Source organism: Solanum tuberosum, unplaced genomic scaffold (genome assembly GCF_000226075.1).
Source record: "Solanum tuberosum cultivar DM 1-3 516 R44 unplaced genomic scaffold, SolTub_3.0 scf00527, whole genome shotgun sequence".
Lineage (NCBI taxonomy): Eukaryota > Viridiplantae > Streptophyta > Magnoliopsida > Solanales > Solanaceae > Solanum > Solanum tuberosum.
The window spans coordinates 285942-300488 of record NW_006239447.1 but is presented as its reverse complement, the minus strand read 5'-3'; the positions used below and the strand labels follow the sequence as shown (position 1 = coordinate 300488).

Here is a 14547-nt window from a genome sequence, read left to right as displayed (position 1 = left end):
AAAAAAAAAAGATAACTTGTACATTAAAAAAAAAAGTACACAACTTTTTATTGAAAAGTCAAAAAGTCATAATCATATCTATGATACTATCACTTCATTGAGCCGTTTTGCATTTATTGTCTTGGTTCTAACAATTTTTTTTTTTAATTTAATCCTTCCTAATTATCTAACAAATGGGGCCTTTGCATTTATTGTCTTAGTTCTAATATTTTTTTTAAAGTTTAATCCTACCTAATTAACTAAAAAATGGGGCCCCCTAAAATTGGGGGCCTAAGGCAAAAGACTTTTTTTTAAGCCTTAACAGCCGCCCCTGCGTCTAATCTAACTCTTTTCATGTCCGTTTACTAGCTATTTGAATATTCAATTAGTTATCAAGAAAAGTAAATTTAACGAAATTAAATGATGTAAAAAGTAAATGAGTGAATCTATTTGAAAGCTTAAGCCCTTTCTCCAAGAGTATCCTTATATGAATGTATTAAGAAAAATTCAATCGTTTGAGATTTCGTGTACTTTTGTTGATGTATGTCCAATTCTTATGATGTCACGTGGCTCAATTACATTTTTTTTTTCCAATATAGAGGATAAAGTAATTAAACGTTTCCAAAATTAATATTTTTTTAAGAGACGTGTAAAAGAAAAATTTGCTGAAAAAACAGCAGAGTCGCGGAAACATTAATTTCTTAAAGGTTGCTCCAATCATCCAAACACATTACATTTATAAATATGTCAGAACTATAAATTTCTACAGCTTGTGTCGGTACGATTCTCTAAGGGTCTATCTGTTTGAAATTTTAATAATATCTCCGTTCATTTTTAATTGTCATAATTTTCTTTTTTAGAGTCAAATTATAAAATTTTGATTAACATTTTACGATTTACTTTTTGATCATATTGATATGCAAAAAATTGAAATTTATAGTTCTTTTCATATAGTTTTTAAATATCTAAATTTTTTGTTTAAAATATCAAATTAATGTAATTTAATTTAACTTTGAAAATTAGTCAAATTGACTTTTAAAAAACGTAATATGACAAATAAAAGTGGATGGAGGATATATATATAATGTTTGATAGATTAAAATATTTTAAAAGAAAACAACAACTTTTTAAATGAAAACATGAAAATAAATTTTACATTGATTGTGAGTTTGTGACTTTCTCACTCTCTTCATTCAATCTCGTAAATCGTAGTCAATCACCACCACACACCACCCCACCCAATCTCTCATTTTATTTATCCAAGTTATACACAAATACTTTGAATAATATATTTTACTTATTGATCTACGTAGCACAAAATGTTAAGTAAAATACATATTTATTTTTTATGAAAGCATTTTTCATGAAAAATATTTCTCTTAATAATATACTCTTTGCGTTTCGAGGTATGACAAAAAGATTACCATAATTTATAAATATTTAATAAATAATTGAATATAAAAAGTATATATATTTTTAAAAAATATACGTGTAAAGCTTACTAGTCTGTATTATTTTTTTTGTCAAGTTTTGTAAAAACGTAATATTTTGGCAATTGGAATATTCTGTGTCGGTGCATATCAAATTCTTTCATTTTTTAAATGACGATAACGTAATTTATTATGAATTTAAATTAATAATTTTTTATGAATTAAAAAAAATAAAACACAAAGTGGAATATGTTGGAATTATATTCCGCTTGTTATTTTATAATACTTTGCTTGAATTTCACTCTTATGTATAAGAGAGGTTGGGATATCAATATTCTTATTAGTTGCATAAATAAATATTATTATTATTTTCAACTAACAATTATCTTCAACAAGTGATCGATCTCCTTTAAATAAAGAAATATATAGAGGAAAAATGAAGCAACTTTAAATAATGTATAATATTTGGCTGTTACCATTGTGGTGGAGTAAAGAAATGGACACTCTTATCCTTAGGATTTTAATAATATATAGCAACATAAATTAGGATAACAAAGTTAAATATAACCAACAAGGCAACAACTATAACATCTGTCTTTCGCTCTAATTTTACAAGTAAAGTTAGTAGAAAGTATGATATACACAATCTTATCTTTACTTGACTCATAGAAATAAAAATTTTATTTTCGTTAGACCATTGATTCAAATAAGTTAATTGCATATAACTCATTTTCTTATTTTTAGATTTAAAATTATCTAAAAGTGAAACGTGTACTTTATTTTTTTTGTTGCTCTTGGGACCATTTCTCATATGTTGCCAAACACTACTTCTATTTCCCTAGACTATATATAGGAGTAGCTTATAGAAAGTATACAACAACAATTACATACAATGCATGTAATCACACACGAAGTGAGTTTAGAAAGGATAATGCGTATTGGGTACGAAATTTTATTTCTATTTTGTAAAGATAGAAATGATATTTCGATAGATCTTTGATTTAAGTAAATCATACTAGAAATTATGAGTATATAAAAGCAAAAAAGTCATGTTAAAATGAGCAAATAATGTGGTAAATGTAGTAAAGGAAACAATGAGTAATATTAAAAGTCGAAGAATAAAATAGTAACAATAATGAATAATACAGTAATTACAACAAATAATTTTTTTTAGATAACACTACTACCTACTATAACTTTTTATGAAGTATATTATACAACTTAATAAAAAGACAGGCACCATTGTACAATAACTCTTTAATAAAATATTTATAGATTTATAAAAAAACATTTATTTCGCTTCATACAAAAACTAATTATCATGGCACAGTTGACTATTTTCAATGCGCTTTTTATTTGAAAAAAATAATTTCCACTGTCCTTTCTATTTGAAAAAAATGAAAAAAAGGCAAATAATAAAAAAAACAAAAAACAAAAAAACAGCATTAAGTATTAATTAATGTGATGAAAGTATATAAGAATATTCTAATAGTAGCAAATAACATCAATGAACACGTGCACATACTTTATGGAGTCACGTGACTATGAATCAAATTATCTAAAGCAGATTAGAACATATAATTTTTACAATTATCACTTTTTGGAAAATTATATTTAATTGTTTCAATAATTACCAAAAATTATTATATCATAAAATATTCGTTTCCTCTCAATTATAGCATCCTAATAATGTATTAAATGATTACCTTGGATTTTGTTCGTATTATTATTTTTTAACATTTTTCTATTGGTGAGAAATACCTTTAGAATTATGTCTAGTTGTCTACTTTAATTTATTCATCATTTGTTTTAAATAAATGCAGAAATCAACACTCTAAAGAGTTTTTTTTTCTTTTTCATTTTTCATTTCATTTTAAGAAATATAATTGATTAAATATAAAACAAAGTAACTTTTAAAATGGACTGATCAAATATAAAATGTTCAAAATAATAATAATTAAAGTAAGTAATAGTTGCTACTTTATAGATTAGAAATTTTTGGCATTTTACGTTAGAGTCAATAAAACATGCTTTATTTTTCTAGATAGGTGAGCTAATTTTTATTTTTATTTTTAGGAAAAACATCACATAGAAATAGGAGAAAAAGTAATGGGGATATTATTGCCTGAAATTTAGTTAATCATTGATAAATAATGTAGTCGTATTTCATCAACTATTATGACTTTTGTTGGAAAATTAAAATTTATGATGAACGAGATAAAAATTTATAAAATGTATTAAGGTTGATTTTAATTTAATATTAAAAAACATACAATTTAATCCTAATGACTAAAGAACATATTTTGTTTGATTATAAAATGATACTGATGATTTAAATTATTTTTTTTGTCTTGATGCTAAAATATCATTAATTAGTATAAGAACTTAGAAAACCAGAAATGTTAACAAAAATAAAAAATAAAAAAATGAAATACTAATAAAAGGGAAACGCTAAACTTCGTTTTCCTTCCAACTATTTATATTCTTTTTAATATCAAAATTATTTCATATTTATTTATATTATTAACGAAACTCTAACATAAAATAATGAATGATGTCTAAAGTTTTCAAAAAGATTTAAGTTTACCACTTTAACTTTTGATTATGATTAAAAAGTTACACTCAAGTTAGAGCTCGTACAAAAACATGTATTTTTGGTAGCATTAGACAACAAATCATATAAAAGGTCTTTCATTTATTTAATATAAAATTATATTATATATATGTTATTGTTATCATAAATTCTTCAGAAGAAAAATTGATTAATTTGGTATAATTTACATGTAAATTTGATTAAAAAAATTGATCTAAATAGCGTCACACGCTGTCCCTTCTTTAATGAGAAGTCTCGCGTTCGACTCTAAAAAAATCCTTAATAGAAAGCCCTTTTTTACAAATGAGATTCTACTTGACGCAAATTCGGAATAGTCGGACTTCAACGAGGTTGCAGTTGAAAACCAAAAAATAAATAAAAATTGTGTTAAAGGGTAAATTAGTCATTTGACTTTCTCCATACAAACTCTAATTCTTGTCTTCCTCGTCACTGTTTTGTTCTCACTCTGTATGAAATAACCACCCAACCGTCAGCAGAAATACAGCTCACAAGAGGGAAAAATAAGAAATCCAAATTAACACTCTCAATTCTATCTCTCACTCTTTGTATATAGATCTAGAGAGAGAAACTCAGAGATCTAGAGAGAGAGAAGAAGAAGAAGAAGAAGAATGAGGGAACCATCAATGGAGACTGTCCCAGTATCTCCTCCACCACAAGCTTTACTTGAAAGGCTCAAAGATTATGGTCAAGAAGATGCTTTTTCTCTATGGGATGAACTTTCTTCTGAAGAAAAAGATCTCCTTGTTAAGGATATTGAGGTTATTTTTCTTGTTTGTAGATCCCCTTTGTTACCAATTTGGGCTTTTCTTCTCAAATTGCGTGTAAAAATTGATTCTTTTAATTGCGTTTCTGTTTAGAATGTGAATTGCCTGATAAATTAGAATTTGGGTCTTATACTACTAGTTGATATTGTGAATTGCAGTGATGATTTTTAACATGGAAGTGTTTTATTGCAGAATATAGATCTCCCTCGGATTGATCGGATCATTCGGTGTTCATTTCATTCACAAGGTCGGTGCCAACAACACTTTTTTAAAAAATAATTCAAATGAGTGGAAACAGCCTCTTGCAGAAATGCGGCTTGTGGTTTGGTGTTTCCTGGACCCTGTGCATAGCAGGAGCTTTAGTGCACGGGATGCTCTTTAGAAAAGATTGTTTTACCTTAAAAGCTTAGTATCTGAAAGTATTTGTTATTTCAGGACTCCCATCAGCAGCGATAGAGCCAGTGCCGGAAAGTTGTGTGTCAACTGTGGAGGAGAGGACAATGGAAGATAGAGAAAAGTGGTGGAAGATGGGCATGAAGGCCATTGCAGAAGGAAAATTGGGTGTGCTGCTTTTGTCTGGTGGCCAGGTAATGTTACTAAAGACTTAAGAACATTCTTGACTTTTAAGCATAGTTGTGCCTTTTTGCTTTTACTTGGTCCAGCTGAAAACGTTAAGATGTCAAAAATTTGGTGGCTGACTTAGAATGGATTAACCACTTTGGTATGATTTCTTATCATGTAGTTTTATGTGGTTCTGTGCTGCAACTATGGAACTCTTGACTTTAATCAAGGGAACCAAAAGTAGGCTATGTTAATGTTTATGCCTGAGTTGCTTTAAAAGATGTTATCTTCAGTGAGATCTGGATCTCTGATAATCATTTCATGTGTAAAGTAAGATAAAGTGTATTAATATTTTCTTTTGATGAATAGGAAAAAGTGTATTAACATGATAGAGGTACTTACCAAGCAAGAATGGGGACATCATGTCCCATACAATGTGATTTTCCACTATCTACCTCATTATGATATAGGTTGTGACTTTCCACTATCTACCTCATTATGATATAGGTTGTAAACTTGGCTATCATTTATCACTCTACTCATTATGATATAGGCTGATAACTTAGTACATGTATCTGCTGGTGGTTATTACTCAACTTACCATTTAAGGATAAGAAATAATTATTGATCCTAAATATTTTATGATGTATTCGTAGCATACCTATAAGGATTGCCTCTTTAATTGATTGGTTGGTGCATTAATATTTTGAAAGTTTATCTGTCCTAATAGAAAAGAAAAAAAGTTACTTAATTCTGTAAAAAATATCATATTAATTAATATTTTAAAAGTTTATTATATATTTATCTTAAAATATAAAATCATTTTTCAGACTGTCCTAAAAAGTATTCTTGATTGTGTTCCTCTTTAAAGGTTCAGATATTCTTAGTTTCTCAGTACTCTCAGGTTAATTAAAAAACTCAACTCCCCCCCTTCTTTTTTGCCCCTCCTCTTTCTGAGGGTAGGCAAACATGATTTCCTTGTTATTGAAATGCAATTTCATTTTTTAACTGGAGCTCTAGTTTTCTTAATTTATTTGTTTACCCTTTGGCAAGACTAATTTGCATCATGATTGAGGAGAACGGTTATAGATCACCAACACTGGTCTAACAAGATCACCTTTTGGTCTGTATTATGAACTTTTTTCCTTTTTCTTCCAAAAAAATTATAGTAAAGGTAAAATCTATTGGATCCTGTTCTATTTTCAAAGGGCTTGATATACCATGGGATGATCTGTCCAAAAAACGTTTTGGATATGTGATTTACTTTTTTATTCCCATGTTATAATATAGGTGTTCTAAACTATTTTAAATTTTCTAGTCTAGATGTTGAAAATATGATTTTTTATGCAGGGGACTCGACTTGGTAGTTCAGACCCCAAAGGATGTTTCAGTGAGTAATTTTTCTATTTATTTGACATCCTTATGAGTTGCCTAATTTTCTAATTCTTTTGAGAGATTTTTGTGGTTGTTCCCTCCAATCACACTCAAAGATGTAGTTTACAGGATGTACAATATTTGCTATAATACCTTATTCATAGTGATTACTTGTCAACAATATGTTCCCACAGTTGTTGACTCTTGGCTAATTCCGGTGATAGTTGGCTTTATAAACAAGTATTTCGTCTTAGTAACGTTTAAGAGGTCTATGGTCATCATCTATGCTGTATGAATTCCTGCTACATAACAGTTATTTCTCTTTGGCATTGTTCCTAGTATGTAAACTAAACTATCAACTTTTTATGATAGCAAAAAAAAGAGCTAGGATATAAAAACTACGCTTATCAACCTAACATCCACATGCCTTGTCAAATATTATTATGTTAGATGAGATGGGCTAGATATTTGTTGCGGAAGTATATCAAGGGTCACTTTCGAGTATTTTAAAAATTGAACAAGGTAGAAAGTTAGGTAGTAATGTAATTGAGCACTGTCATTGCTATATCTATTTCTGTCTGGCATTGTTTTGTACTGAATGGCATGGTTCCACTCTTGGGAAAACTTGGAACGTATTTGAGGTTTGGTATATCTTAATACACAATGGACACTTAACAGGTAGAAGAACTTTCTGTGGTAGTCATCAGAAATTTGGAAATCACTGATTTAGTGAATACCAAAGAAGTCTTTTTTATCTATAATTAATAATATTTTTTCCAAATTAAAACCTAAAACTTTCTTTTTGGATGGATTAACATGCAGCTGCTATATTACTTCCATCTTTTCTCTCTAAAAGGGGCGAGGGTGAGGAGGGATGGAGGGAAATAGAACTATGGGGAAATAAAGCTTCTACTTATGGATGTTCTTTTTGCTTCTTTTGTACCAGATATTGGACTTCCATCTGGGAAATCACTTTTCCATCTTCAAGCTGAGAGAATTTTGTGTATTCAAAGATTAGCAGCTATAACTGCAAATGAGGGTGAGCTACTTGTTCAATGCCTTTGGGTGTTAGTTCACGTATCCACACTCTAAAATACAGTTAGTTTTCAGGTGCTGGCATTGTTCCTATACAGTGGTATATCATGACCAGTCCATTCACTGATGAAGCCACACGCAAATACTTTGAAAGTCATAAGTATTTTGGTCTTGAAGCAGATCAAGTAAGATTTCATTCGTTACCCTTCTCTCTCTCATTTTTATGTAATTTAATCTGAGAGTTTATTGGTTTTTGATCTTTTTTTCGCATTAAAGAGAACTTTTGTTAATGCAGGTTACCTTCTTCCAACAAGGTACCATACCTTGTGTTTCAAAGGATGGAAGGTTTATTATGGAGACCCCATACAGGGTAGGTAACTTCTCTCTTTGAAATTTTTTCTATCAGATGATTTCACAAAGTCAGTCATCAAATCTCATGCATACCTTCAAGCTGCAATATAGTGAAAGCATTTTACAAGCATATGCGAGATATCTTGCTGCTACTAATGAAGGTGTAATTGTTCAATAATTAAATTTACACAGGTGAAATAGTTTCTGTTTAAGCTCTCTATCCTAGAGTTGCATGTTCAACTAAAGATGTCTCACTTTACCTTCTTTTTTTTCCGGGGATGAGTAGCAATGTTTCGCTTACTTTTTAACCTTATGGACAAAGCTTGCTAATGCTATCTGTCTTGAGTATTCAATAGCTTAACAATTTTTTGAAACTAATTTTTTTTTAAACTCTTACCATTTTGCATAGTATAACTTGAGATGCTTTGCTTATTTTCCAACCTTATGGACAAAGGTTTCCTGTTGGGAGCAGTCAACACTTCATCATTTGTAAAGTACTCTCCTCCATGTTTCCGAGTTTCTCAATCTCTGTATTAAGGGTATTTCTTTCTCAGCTAACAAGGTCGTAATGGGCCTTCTCTTGATTCTTTGCTTTGGTTGCGGTGGACATAGTAGTATCTCAACTCTCAAGTCGTGGATGCCTTTCAAATCTCATAATTGACATCTGAGCCGTTCTCTGTTAATTTTGTTTATCTTTTGACTAAAATCCATCTATCCAATCAGGTGTTTCTAAGTTCAAAACTATTCATAGAAGAACTTACTAATAGGATTACTGAGAGATTATGCATTTTTTTGAGTTTTTCTTATATTAAGTTGACATTGGATGAACTATTTCAAAATTTTAGTAGGTATGGTGTCATAAAATATGGATGAACTATCTAAAGTGTTAATAGGGTATTAAAGCTTTTTTGTTGAAGCAGGTAGCGAAGTCTCCGGATGGAAATGGTGGAGTTTATACAGGTACAGCTATACCTCACTTTAAGCATTTTTCTTTTAATGCAATAGAGTACTACTTGTGAACTTCGAGATTTGGACAGATGTTATTTGCTTGTAGTCTACCATATTGAAGTCAGTCAATTAACATTTAAATCTTTTCCAGCATTGAAATCTTCAAGATTATTGGAAGACATGAACTCGAGAGGCATTAAATTTGTGGATTGCTATGGAGTTGACAATGCTTTGGTAATTTGTGCTTTTCCTCCCACTTTTAATATTGTTTTCCCATAGAATGAAATTTCTAGTAATTTGTTCTGTTAAGATACATATTAATTGTTTTCTGGAAGCAGGTTCGAGTGGCAGATCCTACCTTTCTGGGTTATTTCATTGATAAAGGTGTGTCTGCTGCTGCAAAAGTTGTACGTAAGGTGAGTAATTTTGTTTTCATTTTTCTGTTTTTTTTTTGGACGAAATAATCTGTACTTCTCCTATCCAACTTTTTGTGCATTCATTTAGCATCTGAGAGGTAGGAAATAGTTGCAATATTTCCAATCCAGTATCTGCTCAGGATGCCAAATCAGATAATCCGTTTCTTTTGTTACCTTTTTAGAGTGTCTTTTTTTTGTGAACTGGAAGTCACTGATATAGTTGTTAGATAGGTTAAACGATGTTCTTCTCAAATAAAAATCTAACTGAGAAAAATGTAGTAGAGTTGTAATTTTTTAAAGATCGATTAAACTTGATGAGTTTTGTTTCTTCACTGAGACGGTTGTGTAGTTTTAATGGTCTCTGCAACGGTGTGACTCTTGCTAACCCACAATGAATTAATGTATATCTCTGGTGAAGGTGACACCACATAGAGAGGAATAGTCGCCTCTGTTTTTGGATGAAGAAAATGCCAAGCTTCACTCTCATGTTCAGGGTTGTAGGATACTAACACCAGAAACTTCATACTATTTTCACATTCCTTGGGTCTATATTATTCTATAAAGCTAAAATATGCAAGAATGATGGTAATTCTTGCTAGATCAACAATATAAGCTTGGCATTTGATTACTTTACCATTAGTGTTAAGTTTAACTTGTTTAGTGTCTTGGTAAGGTTCTTCCTTCAATCCATTCTTTTCCAAACTAATGTTTGGATTTTAAATTTCGGCTACGGTTACCCCTCTTCCATCAACTCCTGGAATACTTAGTTCTCACAAAATAAATGGACTATTATAAGTACAGGAAGCCGTTGCTTTTAATATTTTCCCTAAGATAAGCAATGCAATGACTAGCAGCAGGGTATTAGGCCCATTGATCTATTAAAGAGAAAAATCTATCCAACAAGCTATGAAGGATCAATAGAAACAGTGTATGAGATGCTATTTTTCTAGTCCAAGAAAACTAAGTGGAAGTTTGGTGTTTCTGTGATGAAGCAGCAGCGGAGCTTAGATTGGACATGGAATACATTTATTTACCTGACTACTCAACATAATCTCATTCTTCTTATTGACTTATCTAAAAAAACTTTTATAGTTTTTGTGTAGAACATAGTGCATCACATTTTAGAGTTCTCATCAATCATCATAATATTTTAATAGAATACTTCAGAAAGAAGTTATAACATATGCATGTATTGATTTTTATCCACTCTGATTGTAGGCCTATCCACAAGAGAAGGTTGGTGTGTTTGTCCGTCGAGGTAAAGGTGGACCACTTGCTGTGGTTGAGTATAGTGAGTTGGATCCTTCACTCTCTAGTGCAGTAAACCAGGAAACAGGACGTCTTCGCTTTTGTTGGAGCAATGTAAATTCAACCTCTCACCTCTCCATTTCTCCTCTCTCCGTTTTTTCCTTAGATTTGTGTTTCTATTTCTTCCCCCACAAATAATTTAGTGGAACTCTACTATAGTTTACAGCAACAGGTTTTCTCATATCTAGTCATAAGCATTCTGTTGATTTATGACATAATGTTTTTAACTCGATGGAAATTGAATCTTGTGTATCCTTCTTGCTTCACTTGTCGTAAATTTAGGCTGTTGTTTTCAACATAAAACTATGTTATAAACATAGCCAAAACCTTGATCATTTTCCTTGAGAATTTTTAGTGAGAAAATGGAGGAGTTCCTATGAATATGATTTAAAGAGAGTTGTAACCAAATCTTCTATATCAAGTTTTAATGCTGCCAAAGTTATTATGATAATCACAATACCATACTAAAGAACATTTTGATAAGAAAAATATACCTCTTATCTTTAATTGTAAGGAAACTTTTCAAAATATGCCTTCTTATTACTATAAACATGTGAGTGAGTTCTCTCAGTTAGTGAAATTCAGATTTGCATGCATTAAGTTATTTTGCTGAAATGAGTTATTTTTTGTTGATAAGTCAAAAAAAAAAAGGAGCTTAGTTCAAGCAGAAAAAAGAATCTTGTTGGAACTATGATCTTACTCTTAGATGTGGTGTTTAAAGAAATAGAGGGAGGATTCAATATTTCTGATGAATGCTGTAAACATGCTCTCGTTTTCTTTTATTTTGGTTATGTGGGACGAAAATCCAAACCTCACAATCCTTTTGATATCTGAAAAATAGATAAAGAATAATTATCAAAAGAAAGAAAAGGGTATCTAGTGGACCTTGTGAAGAGGAAAGCAAAGTTATCTTGTATGCACGTATTTCTTCTTTAATAGATACCTTTTCGATTTACTCATGTAGTTTACTTTTCAGGTCTGCTTACATATGTTTACTGTAGATTTCCTGAATCAAGTGGCAAATGGCCTTGAGAAAGACAGCATGTGAGCACTGCCTTCCTTTGTATTTGTTCTGTTTGGTTGCCTAAAAAATTGTAAAGTAATGACTATTTGTTGGAATCAATCACATACCAATAGTAGAAGCATAAAGGCCGTAAATCGGTGGGAATGGCCACAGAATAAGGCTATTACTTTGACACCTATAGATACTAATCCTTCATGTCAGCAACCCGAATATGCTCTAAATGTGCTCTTCATAATTTGACTATTTCTCTAACTATACTGCAACCTCCTCCTTCATTTGGACTCTGGGGAGTGGCTATGTTCTGCAAACAAAGGTGGAGTTGACTATTATTGTTGGAATACGAGTCTAAAAAAAGCTTTTACAATATGATTGCAGTTATCATCTTGCGGAGAAGAAAATCCCCTCAATTCATGGTCAAACAGTGGGATACAAACTGGAACAATTCATATTTGATGCTTTTCCTTATACACCTTCAACAACACTATTTGAGGTAATTGTCATTCACTTGTCACAATACTTCCAAGTCTCCAATAGCAGCTAAATGCATATCTGTCTAATACCGGGGTTTGAAATGTTTTGTCTATATAGGTTGTTCGTGAAGAAGAATTTGCTCCAGTTAAAAATTCCAACGGGTCAAACTTTGACACTCCTGATAGTGCTAAATTGCTTGTTCTTCGTCTCCACACCCGTTGGGTGGTTGCAGCTGGAGGTTTCTTGACACATTCTGTGCCCTTATATGCCACAGGTAATTTGATGTTTGGGAAAGAAATATTTTGTGAAGTTCATAATGCATGGTGCGAAGGAATGTTTAAAGGTTAATTACCATGAGGCCAGTGATGCTAAATAGTGAAAGCCAACTCTTTTAACTTTGCAAGAACACTAGGTATCATTTGGTACGATGGATAGGGAAATTTAATATCCATAGAGAACTCTGCATTACTTATATACAAAAAAAATCAATCTTACGAATATAATCTCTGCTTAACTAATCATGTAGTGTTTGGTTTGTGATATTAAACTCAAAAACTTCTGATAATTTAACACCAGAACCCAAATATCGCATAACTAATACTGGTATAACCTATGTATTATTTTGTACCAGATAGAATACGAAATAAGAATATGTGTACTAGCAATACATGGATAACAGTATTTAAAACACACACACCCTTTAAACTAAGTAATTCCTACATAACAATCCATGGAAAATTATTCATCGTATTACAATCCATGCATAACTATTCACTGCATACAAGTTCTTACATTATGATTTTAACTTAGCTAGACAACAAAACCAACTCGTTTGTGACTGAGGTGTAGTTGTTGTTGTAGACTGGAAACCTAACAAATCCGCAGTGTAACAGAAGTAAGTGTTTCATAGTCTTCTCAAAGTTTGCGCGTTTAATTTTTCAGGTGTGGAAGTTTCACCTCTTTGTTCATATGCTGGTGAAAACCTGGAATCTATTTGCCGTGGAAGAACATTCCATGCACCATGTGAAATCTCATTTTAGTTTGGATTTGATTTCATTAAGTAAAGTCCTGAAATTTTTTTCTCCATTTTATACAGTCCCTTTGATCTGTTTCACTTTTTTCTTTGTAGTAATTTTTTATTTTTTTCATTTTCACGAGGGTTGTCTTTTCATACTCTGCTGTAGACAATAGAGTAAGCGAGAATACTTTGTTTTGTACTACTAAATGAGTTGTATTTTATAATAAAATGATGCAAATGTAATGATTTCAGTATGTATAATTTTCATTTTATGTATAACTCCTGAGTTAAGCTAAACACCTAATTGCAACTGTCATACCCAACTACAAACAGTTACATGATTTAGTATACTAATGCACACCTAGTCAACTCAAAATATATAATCTAGAACAGAGTAATTAATTGATAGGACGGAAATCTTAGTAGTTTAGTTGGTTGCCTAGCTAGCTAAGCTTTCACCTTGTTGGTAACCAAACAGTACTATTAACATTGATCCAACAATTTCTTTTGAATTTCATAACTAGTTGAGCTTATTTCACCTCTAATATAGAATAGTTGAAATATGTTGCATGGTACCTTAGACAATTTCTTTTTGTCTTGTTAGGATCTCAGAAAAAAAGAAAACCGAAAGATAAGAGAATTCCGCCTTTATTTTAACTATCTTAAGTTAGAAGACTTGTACGTATATTCCTTTCGATTAGAGTTGTTGTAATCTTCTAGAATCTTCTTCCGATCTTTGAGGTACAACAACCTGTGTAACTATGAATTAGGAGTTGAACTAACCAAAAAGTAATTCAGTTATAAAAAGAACAACTGATTTCAAAGAGTACTTTAGTAGCAGAATATTTTTTTAATATTGGTGTTAGTATGGATGACTCAAAGGGTAAGAATAGTAAAACATTTGTTTTAGGTACCCAAAACTTTGAGGTCCCAATAATTTTTAATAGTAAATTTTAACTTTCACTTGAAATAATATTAAATATTATATAAAAAATAAATTAAGAAAAAGAAAGAAACAAGAGTTGTCTATTTTTTATCAGAAATATTTTAAAATTTTGAATTAAACAACTCAAATCTTTATATTAATAAAGGGCAAAGGGTCAAAAATACCCCTCAACTTTGGTTTATTGTTTGACTTTACGCTCGCCGTTAAAATGAAGTTAATTTTACCCTTTCCGTTACTAATTTCGCCAAATTTATCCCCCATTAGATGGAATCCCCAAAATTGACCCGAATTAAAAAAAAAAACCCTAT

At 30.8% G+C, this 14547-nt stretch overlaps 1 protein-coding gene across 1 annotated transcript; it reads left to right on the top strand.

Annotated features, from left to right (window-relative positions):
- The first annotated feature begins 4460 nt into the window (after positions 1 to 4460).
- LOC102596743 (UDP-N-acetylglucosamine diphosphorylase 2-like) lies at positions 4461 to 13560 on the top strand. The gene is made up of 15 exons (XM_006364996.2): positions 4461 to 4781; positions 4980 to 5034; positions 5223 to 5374; positions 6699 to 6738; positions 7669 to 7761; positions 7833 to 7942; positions 8053 to 8127; positions 9029 to 9068; positions 9208 to 9290; positions 9395 to 9472; positions 10691 to 10834; positions 11757 to 11824; positions 12180 to 12294; positions 12393 to 12549; positions 13218 to 13560. Exons 1-15 carry the CDS (start codon positions 4632 to 4634, stop codon positions 13313 to 13315), a joined length of 1458 nt encoding a protein of 485 aa, XP_006365058.1. The 5' UTR covers positions 4461 to 4631; the 3' UTR covers positions 13316 to 13560.
- Positions 13561 to 14547: the final 987 nt, after the last annotated feature.